General features: G+C 42.2%; 1 protein-coding gene across 2 annotated transcripts in view; it reads right to left on the bottom strand.

Moving 5' to 3' along the window:
• Nucleotides 1–293: 293 nt before the first annotated feature.
• Nucleotides 294–12386, bottom strand: part of Raly (RALY heterogeneous nuclear ribonucleoprotein) — an 81235-nt gene continuing 69142 nt past the window's right edge. Inside the window, exons 3-10 of one of the 2 annotated variants that reach the window (XM_085697180.2) lie at nucleotides 11318–11582; nucleotides 9173–9245; nucleotides 8961–9008; nucleotides 6878–7044; nucleotides 3225–3338; nucleotides 2815–3071; nucleotides 1632–1680; nucleotides 294–642 (exon numbers count right to left, since the gene is read on the bottom strand). In XM_085697180.2, coding sequence (XP_085553306.1) covers nucleotides 1636–1680; nucleotides 2815–3071; nucleotides 3225–3338; nucleotides 6878–7044; nucleotides 8961–9008; nucleotides 9173–9245; nucleotides 11318–11573 — 960 coding nt within the window. In that variant the 5' untranslated portion in view covers nucleotides 11574–11582 and the 3' untranslated portion in view covers nucleotides 294–642; nucleotides 1632–1635. Of the gene's footprint in view, nucleotides 643–1631; nucleotides 1681–2814; nucleotides 3072–3224; nucleotides 3339–6877; nucleotides 7045–8960; nucleotides 9009–9172; nucleotides 9246–11317; nucleotides 11583–12386 lie in introns of those variants that run through there. The other variant, XM_085697179.2, reaches the window with a different exon arrangement.

Genomic DNA, 12386 nt, shown 5'->3' on the forward strand with positions numbered 1-12386 from the left:
CAAATGATGGACTGTTACCTGGAAGTAGAAGATAAAATTCACCCTTCAATCCCAACTTGCTTTTGGTCATAGTGTTTTATCACAGAAGTGGAGACAGTGAGAAGGCCCAGTGGTGTTTCCTGCGCCAGACTGACAATCTCAAAAATTCATATAAAGATGGAAAGATCAAAGTGTCTCCACAAAGTTGTCCTTTGACCCCCCCCCCAACAAATGGTCTACCACACCATACGTGCACAGTGACAGTAAACAAACAAAACCAACCAAATAAACAAGCAAACCATTCCATCTCAGAGTATATTTGGATCCAATCTCTTTATTCTCAGGTTTCCCCCACCCATCCCAACCCCCGCCCCTACTTTCAAACCTATAGAAAAACCCCAAGCCTGGGAATGCCCTGGGGGAAAAGGGCAGAATGTGTTCTGCCTCTTTGCCCAGGCAGTGCAGACAGGAAGAGTGCATGGGGTAAGGGGTAGGCCAGTAACTCCACTTGCAAAGGATGTAGCACTCACTGGCTGGGATGCATGGGGAGAGGAGTGCCTACTGTCAGCTTTCCTCTGGTACCCGCTACAAACTGGCATCCAGAGATGGGTGCCTGTCTTGAGGCCTGAGACAGTGATGCTCTTCTGCTGGTGGCCATTTCTCCTGTCAAGGCAAAGAAGAAACTAAGGCTGAGAGACCGAAACTCTTTAATCACAGTAGTAAAGAAAAGGGGTGAACTATCTGCCAAGCTGTGTCTGCACCTTGCCCAATTTTCTGACCATATAATTAATCATGAGAAAGGCTCAACCTCTGCCCAGAGCTATCTCCCCACCTGAGCCTTAATACCACGGTATATAATAAACAGCATTCTGGGTAAAAAGAAATTCACCAAGTTCAAAGAGGAAAGACCTACACAAGGAGTTTTCTGAACTAATCTGGAAGCTCTTAATGGTAGAGATCCTGTATTTCAAATATGTGACTTATCAACGTACCTCTCTGTCACCTATAGACCTCCTCTAGAGTAGGGCAGAACAAGAAAACAGTGGCCAGAGTGGAGACTTTGGGGTTGCATGTTACTGAATTCAAATTTAAGCTCCAAATTTCAAAAGACATGTTGATATTTCATTTTACCATTCAACACCTGCATTTCCACTTCTATGATATACACACAATTCTAATCTTGCAGGGTAGAGGAGGAGATCAAATAAACTAACAGCTCCTGTCATATAGGCGGCTTACAGGACATCTCCCATTAACAGGATCAAGCTGAACTAACCAGGGTCCATGAGATACTTCATAGTCACCCCCTAGTCTTCAGAGCTGGGCTACAGAACAGGCAACTCTTGTCCTTATTGCACCATGAAGACTGGCCAATAACAGAAGGTTGTCTGTTCTATTGAATACTTCTCCCTTAGTAATTCGCACACTAAGCTGCACAGTATTTTTCTACCACCCCTAGTCCGCAGTTTTCCTCTACTGTCATCCTGCTCCCAAGGGAACACTTCCTGAGTGGCCCTGATATGCTGGCTATAGGAGTAAGGCTGCATGTGAGGATCTTCAATCTTGGTACAGTATGATTCTCTAGACCCACACCAGGAAGAAATTACAGCCTCCATTTCGTTGATTTCCTGTGCTTCTTGGGCACCCCATACCTGCTTACTGCAAAGCCCCATCTTCTGCATCTGTGTCCTGGCTGTGCTCCTGAGAAGAAGAAGACAAGCACAGATCATTCACTGCAGGTCCCAAGTCTGTCCAGGAAGGTTCTGTGGATCAGAGCACTACCTGGAGAACCATTTGAAAGGAGGTCCAACTAAAAACCAGTCCAAAAAACTGGCTTAGTATTCTGAGAGGGTCATTTGACAATTGCACAGGAAAGGGAAGAAACCATGGGATTTGCTGGTGTAACAGACACATTGCTATGCATGGAAAGACCATGGCTACTGTAAGTTTAAACCCACATACCCACCTTTGGAGTACTTTTTAGTCTTTTAGAGCTATCACTGAGAGCACTATGCCTAAGAAAATAAGATGTAGTACCAGGCAAGGCTTCAAATAAAGAAAAAAGAAATGAGGGGTATAAGGAGGATTTATGTCTACCACAAAATCCATCCTCGTGCTGTATGCCAGCAGTGGTTAAAAGAAAAAGCTCCAGACCCAGTCAAGTTTTTAGGCTTCAGGATAGGGTTTGCTCTTACTTGCTGTAAGGTTCTGAGCAAGGTACCTGGTAACTCTGAGCTTTAGCTTCTTCAGGGTAAATGTGGTTATTCTAATCTAATGTGTAGTTCAAGACTATTGTTAAGGTTGTTAAGTTACAAAATGTGATATTGAATTCAGTGTTCACTAAATAAGCAGCAAACACACTGTAACAGGCATCTTGAATGTTGAAAGAATTGAACCTTTTCATACAATTTAGGCCCACTCTCATGGCTCCTAACCTCACTCTGAATACTTCCACAGTATATATAGGAGTTCATTCCTTTAAGAGACAGCCTGCAAGACACTTGAAAGGCAATAGCTTTTTAGAAAATTCTCATGTGAAATTAAAATTCCTGTCTTCCCATGGCTTTCCTCCCTGCAAGGCTGTGTGTGCAATTCTTAGGCCCAATTCTCTTCAATACACTTAGAGTAAAAGACAGATTGGACCCTGGGCTTTGCTGAGGTCTGCCCCAGTCTACAGTAGGACTTCTAACCAGCAGCTCAAACAGTGAACGATACACTGCTCACTCATTCTTCCCTACTCCTCATAGGATTGACACTATGGAAAGCAAAAGGAAAGGAGCTCACAGGGGGAACAGCCCCAGCCCCTCCAAGTCACATAGCTAGCCAGGCCCTTACCAGTTCCTCCTCACTATGTGTTAGCAGTCCCTCCTCATCAGCATCATCTCGAGTTTGGACTTCTCCTTGGGGTGTGCCTGCTTCAGAAGCTGTGTCTTCTTGTGGGGCTTGTGGCCGGCTGCTGCTACTGCAGCTACCACTGCCACCACCAGCATTGCCACTACTGCTGCCGCCGCTACCACCAGCATTGCCACTGCTGCCTCCACCACTGCTGCCACTTCCACCACCACTGCTGCTGTCGCCCTTCTTCTTGCCATCTTGAAGGATAAAAGAAGTGGAGAAGGAACTAGTATTCAGCTAGCACAGCTACTCAGCACACCTTAGTGAAAGCTAGTCACTATACAGCAGGTCTCAGGGCCTGGAACGTCAAGTTCCTAACCCTCGAGCATACTATCTTCTCAAAAGCTGACCTGGGTTGGCCTTTTGTTCCTCAGCGATCTGTTCCAAGCGACCCAAGAGGGCATCGATGTTGGACTTGATCTGTGTCAATTCTGTTTTGATGGTCTGTAGCTCGCTGCTCTTTACTGAAAGTGGAGAGGAGACAGGATTATCACTTGGGGTGATGCAAACAAAACCCAGCCTCATTCTGTCAACTAGGGAGGCCATTCTCTTTTGGGTCTTTTCCTGCCAAGGGAAAAGATCTCTTCTTGAGAGAACCAAGAGGCTATCTCCAAGGGTGACCAATTCATACATATGAACCTGGCCTAGACCTCCCAATCCTATAGGGATTACAGATGAATAGTATATAGATGTTAGTTTCTGTCCTGCACAGTCCTACAGCTATTCAGTCCCAAATAAACACAGAGGCTTATGTTAAATTATAAACTGTTTGGCCTATTGTTCAGGCTTATTACTAACTAGCTCTTATGATATAAATTTACCTATAATTCTTGTCTATGTCTAGCCATATGGCTTGGTACCTTTTCTCATTAAGGCATTCTCATCTTGCTTCCTCTGTGTCTGGTTGGTGACTGACTCTCTGCCTTTCCTCTTCCCCGAATTGTCCTAGTTTGCTTGCCCCGCCTATACTTCCTGCCTGGCTACAGGCCAATCAGCGTTTTATTAAAATAATATGAATGACAAATCTTTACAGTGTACAAGAACATTATCCCACAGCATAGGAGTAAAAGTATATTTAAGAATACGACATCCACATTCCAAAGAGATAGGGTGGAAGGTTTTGGTCATGCAATGGGTTATGAATATTTGTCATTTGGGGAGTGGTACGGGGGGTTACAAGTTGTTTGCTATTGGTAATGGGCAGGAAAAAAAGCTAAACAAAGAAAATTAGATTTAAGATTCTTGCTTTGAAAAGAAAAAAGGGATACAGACATGATAGGATAAAAGGGTAGATTATTGAATCAACTCTGAAAAGAAAAAAGGGACGATAGAGATTATAAAAGTAGATTATGAATCTTCTTTTAAAAAGCAACTACTAGTTTTAAAAGTTTTACATAGGATTGGACTTTTGTATACTGTACACAAATTTTGTATATTGATAGAAATTTGAGATTGATTTTGTTAAAACAGACTGTACACACATTTCTAATCTTGTTCAAGGTATTGTTCCTATACAGCTCATTTTCATTTAACAATGGAGTGCAAACTTCTAGTTCTTGAAAGTATTATTGTCAACTGTTACATTATTATATGTTATTATTATGTCACCTATTACAATTGAACTTGTCACATTAAATATGTTTTCAAAGAGTTATATTTTAAATAGACATGTCATCTTCAAACACTTCAGAGATCTACAGAATGTAACATTTAATTTTTTTAGAATAACATTGGTTCTTTTTTTTTTTTTTTAATGACAATGAGACATGTCTGCTCCTGGCAGCACCAATCTACTTCAGAGACAATGATGGGCATCAAAGAAACTCCACATGGAGTTTGCTTTGTTTGTAACAAAAGTAAGTCACTGGGCAAGAAAGTGCCCTTGCCTCAACTGATGACATTATGCTGTCCTGATTGGACAAGCAGGATACAGAGTGACTGCCAAACCTTGCCCAGACAAGGTAGGACAGACCTTCAAATACCCTGCTTCATAGAAAAGTCTCTCAGATAGTCTAGGCCTGTAGGTTGAAGATGGATGCCTGAATGTTGCAGAGGAACTCTGGGTGACTGTTCAGGCAGCCAGCCGTTTCTCACATTTTTCAGAAGTCACTCGCACTTCCTGCTTACTCAGTTATTATTATACTTCTTGGGTCTCTGAGGTAGTTGAAAACTAGACAGTTATAGTTTTCACTGTTTATGGAACTCAAAAAAGAAAGAAATGTAAAGAAAGTATTTAAGGTTGAGAGATAGCAAAAGATAGTTTGGGATGGTAATACAAGTTACAGAAAGTAAATTAGGTATGAGATTTTGGACTCAGCAAGATAGGATATGGATTATTTTCTCTGAATTTGTCAAATGCAAAGAAACTAGTTATTGTTGATGTATTTACTGCCTGTATTTATTGTATGTAGTTATTGTACTTATTGTATACAGTTTTTCTTATATTAGATATAGTCTTGTTTTTTATGATTTTAGATAAAGGGAGAAATAGACTGATATTTTATTTATGTTTTATAAAGCTTGCCTGTAGGTCTGAGCCATGTGTGCTACACATCTGCAATCCCAGCATTTCAGAGACTAAGGCAGGAGGATTGTGAGTTCAAAAGTAACCTGGTTTAAATCATGAGATTCCATCTCAAAAAGAAAAAACAATGTAAGCCTGCAGTGTGTTCTGTGAAGTAATCATGTGTCATTAGGTGTTATTGGGCGGGGTCTGTTTTCAAAGGTACAAAATATCTTTTGTGCCAGGTGGTGGTGGCATACGCCTTTAATCCCAGCACTCAGGAAGTAGAGGCAGGTGGATCTCTGTGAGTTTGAGGCTAGCCTGGTCTAAAGAGCAAGTTCCAGGACAGACTCCAACGCTATCTTGGAACAAACAAAAACAACAACTAAAAAGTCTATTACAATTAGATTTCCTGAGTGCTTGACTGCAGTATACAAAGATCAGAATAAATCTGTCATTATCTTTACTACAGAAACAAATGCTATCACCTCAGTGGGTGTCACACCACAGCACTGGACTTTTTCTTTCTTTTTTAATTTAAGAGATGCATCCAAACACATAATTGTTAAGAGTAACTTCAACTGTAGATTTACTCCTTTATTTATCAATGTTAATAAAGTATGATTCTAGAGGCTAAAGAGATGGCTCACTGGCTAAGAGCACTGGCTACCTTTATAGAAGACTGAGTTTGATCCCCAGCACCTACATGACAGCTCAAAAAAGTCTGTAACAACTGTCCGGTCCCAGAGCATCCATCACCTTCTTCAAGCCTCCACAGGCACTGCATATACACTGCAGAGATACACATGCAGGCAAACACCCATACACATAAAATAAAAACAAAGATTAGCTGGCCAGTGGTGGCGCATGCTTTTAATCCCAGCACTTGGAAGGCAGAAGCAGGCAGATCTCTGTGAGTTTGAGGCCAGTCAGGTCTACAGAGCGAGTGCCAAGACAGCCAGGACTGTGACACAGAGAAACCCTGTCTTGGGGGAAAAAAAAAAAAAAAAAAAACACAACAAAAAACAGAAAAGTTTAAAATTTTAAAAATAAATTGCTAAAAATGTGATTCTATCATTTTAGTGATAAAAACCAAACCATCTAGAGCAGTGCTTCTCAATCTTCCTAATGCTGTAACCCTTTAATACAGTTCCTCATGTTATATATAGTAAACCCCCAACCATAAACATTGTTTCTTAACTGTAATTTTGCTACTGTTATGAATCATAATGTAAATATCTGATATGCAGGATATCTGGTATACAACCCCAAAGGGGTTCAAGATCCAACAATCTAGAAAGACTGATAGATGCCACCAGGATGTGGTGGCACACATCTTTAATTCCAGCACCCAGGAGGCAGCGGTAGATGAATTTCTATGAGTTTTAGGTTAGTCTGGTTTACATGTTGAGTTCCAGGCCAACCAGAGATACACAGTGAGACCCTGTCTCAAAATAAAATAAAAATGAAAGAGAGAGAAGAAGGGAGGGAGTCACTCACACTTGATCTTGGCTGAGCCAGTAGTGATGGCTGTGGAACGGGCAAAGAGCTTGACAGGTATTGTAGTTTTGACACGGCGAACCAAAGGAACCGTAACACGAGGTCGCTTCACTGGGACTGCCCTGGGCACAGGCACTGGAGAAAGGCGGCCTCGATAATCAAACAGCCTGCAAAGGCAAATAAAACAGAGGCTGCAGCATGGCCTGTGACCACCAGGAGGCACTACAACACTAGTTTTACCCATCTAACCTGAAAGGGCCAGAAAGAAGTGTCTGCTTCCAAGGAGCCCTGGTATGAAAAGGGCTTCCTTCACTGGATGCTAAAGTCTAATGAAAGCCTTACTATTTCCACCTTCTCCCCAGTCAGGCCAGGAGAAGCAGTATACATCCAGACCTGCCTTCTATTCAGGTAACTACCACCCCCAACCTTAGATCAGTCTGTAAATGTCTAAACAGCCTAAATCCCCACCTGGAAACGGAGGTTTGAAAATAGGTGGCTAACCCCTGAACCTTGGTTTTCCCATCTACTTAATGAGGGCTGTCCAAGTTCACGGTCTACCTGAGCGTGCAGTAAGGGTGGAGCATGAGAACCTGATTTAAAACACTTGACAAGGTCACTCAACCATGGCCTCAGACTCCCACCCCGAGACAGAGTTTCTCTGTGTAACAGTCCTGGCTGTCCTGGAACTACCTCTTGTAGACCAGGCTGACCTCGAACTCACAGAGATCCACCTGCCTCTGCCTCCCAAGTGCTGAGATTAAAGGCATATGTCACCACCACCACCCAGCTAAACCCCTTCTTTTCTTTTTGACCACTTCAACGCCTTTTATACTTCAGAGATATAGGTCAAGCACTCAACAGTATTTAAAAGGTGGGTACTAAATTAGACCCAAAGCTCCCAGGCTATCTGCTGTTACTCTAACATATAACCTGGTCCTCTCCAGAAGGGCTTCTCTTCCTGAAAATGAGACAGAAGCTGAAGGCTGAGTAGGAGAACTGTCCCACCACATCTGCTTTAACTTGGTTCTAAAAGGAACCACAGCCGTGGTCAGGGATATACTCTATAACTACTTTTTGGAGTCATAATACCTGCTATCACTAAGAAACTCAAGGTTCCATTTTTTGGTGCTCTTGTTCAAAGAGTAACAGCTAGAGATCAGAGGTGATGGCTTTGACCTTGGTCAGAAATCAGTGAACCAATCTCAAGAGCTTCAGGAGTCCTGAGAGATCATTTGGTATAAGCCTATCTCACTGGCTAGTAGTAGGAGAATTTGCCCAAAGATAGACAACCCATTCAATGACATGGCTGAGACCAGCATGCAAGTCTCCTGACTTCCAGTTATGACACTTTCCACTGTACCACACTATTTCCTGAAACATGCACAGCAGAGAAAATGGTTCAGCAAAGGTGTTTTCCTTGGGATGTCTGGAGAAGGAAGGAGTGGTTTTGATTTAATCTTTACCACAACCTCTAGTCAAGCATATGACCAGAAGCTTTATAATCCCTGCACTAGACAGGCAGATGTAAAAGGATAATGAGTTCTTAAAACTGTTCTCAACAAATGTGGCTGAGGCCTTTGGAATAGACTTCAAGGTTGAAGTCTAGGTAGCACTGACTGGGGATAAAAGACAGATCACAACCCATCAGGGACTAATTCAGGCCTCCAAATAACTGTGGCCTCTTAGTCATAACGGTCAGATCAAACTATCCATAAGCTTTCATTTTGGCTGGGTGAGCACCTTACAAAGAGACTGAACAGAGTTTAAGGGCTCAAGAACTACCTGTGAAAGCACTGTGACTGTTTTTGTACCTCAGCTAGCCAGGTGTGTTCATCCTTAAGCTATACACTCCCCTACACTATAGGACTAGAAAGAGGCAAGGCAGTCAGAGTGTGAAAGTTTGGTCTGACAGTAAGTGCTCTGGTCCTAGCTCTGTCCCTGATTTGTGAAGCAATCCTGAAGCAAAGACCCATTCACACTTCTGTGCTTCAGTTCCCAAACAGGACTTTGTGAGCTACACCAGCAATCTAAGACCCGTCCAGTTTGGCTATTTAATGCCTAGACACACCCCTTCCCTGCTCACCTGGCATAGAAGTAGTCTTGATAGTAATCATAGTCAAAGCTGTAGCCACTGGGAAAACAAAGGGAGATGGCCACTCAGCCCACTTCTCCATAGGTCCTCATCTCCAAATGTCTTCCTAAATTCTAAACTCAGCACACTGTCACTATCAGCATTTACACCCTCTGTGAAAAGAAGAACCCAACTAATACAGACAAAAAGCCACAGAGCCTCACCTGTATATGGCAGTTGCTGCCCTCTTTAGCCCCTTGGGTCTATTGGGCTTGGGCTCTCCGGCCATGTTGATGTCTGTGTGGAGGGAAGAAGCAGAGTTGGAATGCTGACATGACAGCAGTATGCCCACACATATCATCATCATGCCTCCATGTATTTACACAATGCACACATGGAACTGAGGTATCCAAAGGTCTTCACTTAATTTTCAAACATTAGAAGAAGACTAGGACATCACAGGGATATGCCTGGTTGTATATTCATATACATTCTAATACATACGTAAGTCTTCAATACATATTTCAAGTACGTTCATATAAATCAGATATATATGAACACATACATAACCTCACATATACATATCCAGGTAAGAAAGTCATATACATAGATAACCCTTATACTCAAGTATAATCAGACTGCCTATAGGCAAAGAAGCCAATGAATACTCACAGGTATTACATTAGACATCTTTATGCCTACCATAGTGCTTAGCCTATAAGAAATATTCAATAAAAAATATAAGCACATCTGCTTCCACACTCACAAATATTCTCACACATTATACATATACATGTAAAACTATGTGCTCACATTCTCTACACATTCATTCACATCTGCACATCTCATATTCACTAATACATACAGATATACTTCTATACAAAGTATGTGAGCAAGCAAGCACGCATGTACACATATACACATAAAAACACTGTGAGGTAGACAACAGTCACTTCATATGTATGTAATCAATAATGCCAAGAGCACATGCTTTCCCTTTAGTCCTTGTGTTCACAGCTCCTCACAGCTTTTAGAAAGGGTTCTATCCCATATCTTCTATATATTGGGGTAACAGGATATACTAGTCCATTTTGTTCATTTTCTATGGAGAATCTTGCTTTTAACTGGAACCATAAAGCTTGTTAAGAGGTTATGACGGTAGATCAGTGAGTGCATTGTTCAACCCACATCTGCGAATCTGCTTCTTACAAGACAGGAATTAACAGACACCCAGGACTGAACAACGTGAGTTCTAAATAGGATGTCTTCATCAAACCACTCCCCTCAAGGCACACTGATCTATGCAGAAGAGGAGGTAGAAAGGTCCCAAGAGCCAGAAGTGATAGACGATTTCAAAGACACAGTGTCTTCCAGACACAACAGGACTAATGCACATCTGAACTCAGAGGCTGTGGCAGCACACATAGGACCTACACAGGTTCAAGCCCAACCGGGTTGTAGCACTTAAAGGGGTTAACTGAACAGAGTGTCCCTACTCCTAAACAAGAAGTTATTTGCAACTGATATCTGCCAGCAAAAGAAAAATTAGTTTTCTTCAGTGGGTACCATGTACCAGGGCAGGCCCCATGCCCAGGAGGAGCTGGCCAACACAAAACATAAATTCATGGTTTTTTGTTTGTTTTTCCTGGAGGGGGGCTTTCTGTTCCACTTTTTGGTCATTTTTATCTCTCTGGGTTTTTGTTGTTGTTGTTGTTGGGGGGTTTTTTTTGGTTTGTTTCTTTTTTGCTTATTTGATTTTCCTTGTTTTTATTCATATATTTCTTTGAGAGAAAGAGGGGGAAAAAAAAACAAAATTAGATGGGTGGGTATGATCTGGGAGAAAGCCAGGTGGTGGCGGCACACACTTTTAATCCCAGCACTTGGGAGGCAGAGGTTAGAGATCTCTGAGTTTGAGGCCAACTTGGTCTACAGAGCAAGTTCCATGATAGGCTCCAAAGCTACAGAGAAACCCTGTCTCAGAAAAAAAACAATCTGGGAGGAGTTGGGGAATATTCAAAATATACTGTATGAAAAAAAAATTAAGGGGAAACAAAGAGGCTATGAAGAACAGGGAGAAAGGTGTTTGTCTAGGAAGCTTGATGGTCTGAGTCTGATCCTAAGAACCCACATGAAGGTGGGAACTCCGTAAAAGCTGTCCTCTGACATGTCTCTACACAAGAACCATGATTTACATATTCGTGTGTGCGTGTATACAAACTTTTTTTTTTTGAGACAGGATCCCCCTGTGTAGGCCTGGTTGCCCTGGACCTCACTCTATAGAGCAGGCACTCATTTAAGAATTACAAATATAACTCATATACATTAAACCCAGACAGTAGCTACATAGAGGACAGAAGAGGTTAACTTACCCAGAGTCTGTCCAGCCAGCACCCGTCCATTCTCTCCCAGCACTGCTGCTCGGGCATGGCGCTCATTTGCATACTGGACAAAAGCATAGCCTTTGTGCACAGAACAGCCAGCCACACGGCCATACTTGGAAAAGATGGTTTCCACATCTGACTTCTTTACCACAGCCGTGTTTAGGTTTCCAATGAAGACCCGAGAGTTGATGGACTTGGGGTCATTCTTGTTGGTTACATTGCTGGTCTGAATCTTCAAGGACATGGTATCCACCTGAAAAAATAATGCCAATGTGAAACTGGGCTCCCAGGCTAGGCTCAGGGAATGTTCGTGGCCCATATCATGACTAACCTGGATTGTTCCTTGCCTTGCTCACATTCTCATCCCTCCCTGCCCTGCAGCCTGTTTTCTTGCTACATTATCAGCAGCTGCCACTTACTGGCTGCTAGTCTTATACTAGATGGTTTACAATGTTCCCTTATTTGGTACTCACACGAGAAAAACCAACACTGGAAGTTCATAATGCTAGTCAACAGCAAGGCTGGTTTTAATCAGTCTCTTGACTCCATTTTTTAATTAGCATTGGTATTTTTCGGCGGGAAACTAGAAGTTACAGAGAGCTGTGAACTACCATGTGAGTGCTGGGGGTAGAATCCGGGTCCTCTGGAAGAACAGCCAGTCAGGGCTCTCAATCCCTAAGTCATCTTTCCAGCCCTGACTCCATTTTTCTTAAACCCTGTATCTTTTAAAATATCATAATTGTTACCCCGTTTAAAAACTAAATTTAGTATTTTTTCTACAGCTTTTCTGTTCCTTCAATGCAGAGTCATAACAGAGAGGACACAAGCTATTTCAACGGATTTTTGCTAGAGAGAAGTCCCCTATTATAAAAATTGCTTAGTCTGATCTAGATGTACCTCATCTTTACTAACCCAGCCAATAAAGTCTTTATTGTGCCAGCCACTCTAGAAAAGGTGCACTTACTGTAGGCTAAGGGTAGCATATAATACTGATTGATCCCAAGAACTTGTGGATGAATATATAGATTATTTTACCAGAAACTGAGACCCAGCTTTT

The sequence above is a fragment of the Myodes glareolus genome, chromosome 10 (assembly GCF_982192425.1).
Source record: "Myodes glareolus chromosome 10, mMyoGla1.1, whole genome shotgun sequence".
Classification (NCBI taxonomy): domain Eukaryota; kingdom Metazoa; phylum Chordata; class Mammalia; order Rodentia; family Cricetidae; genus Myodes; species Myodes glareolus.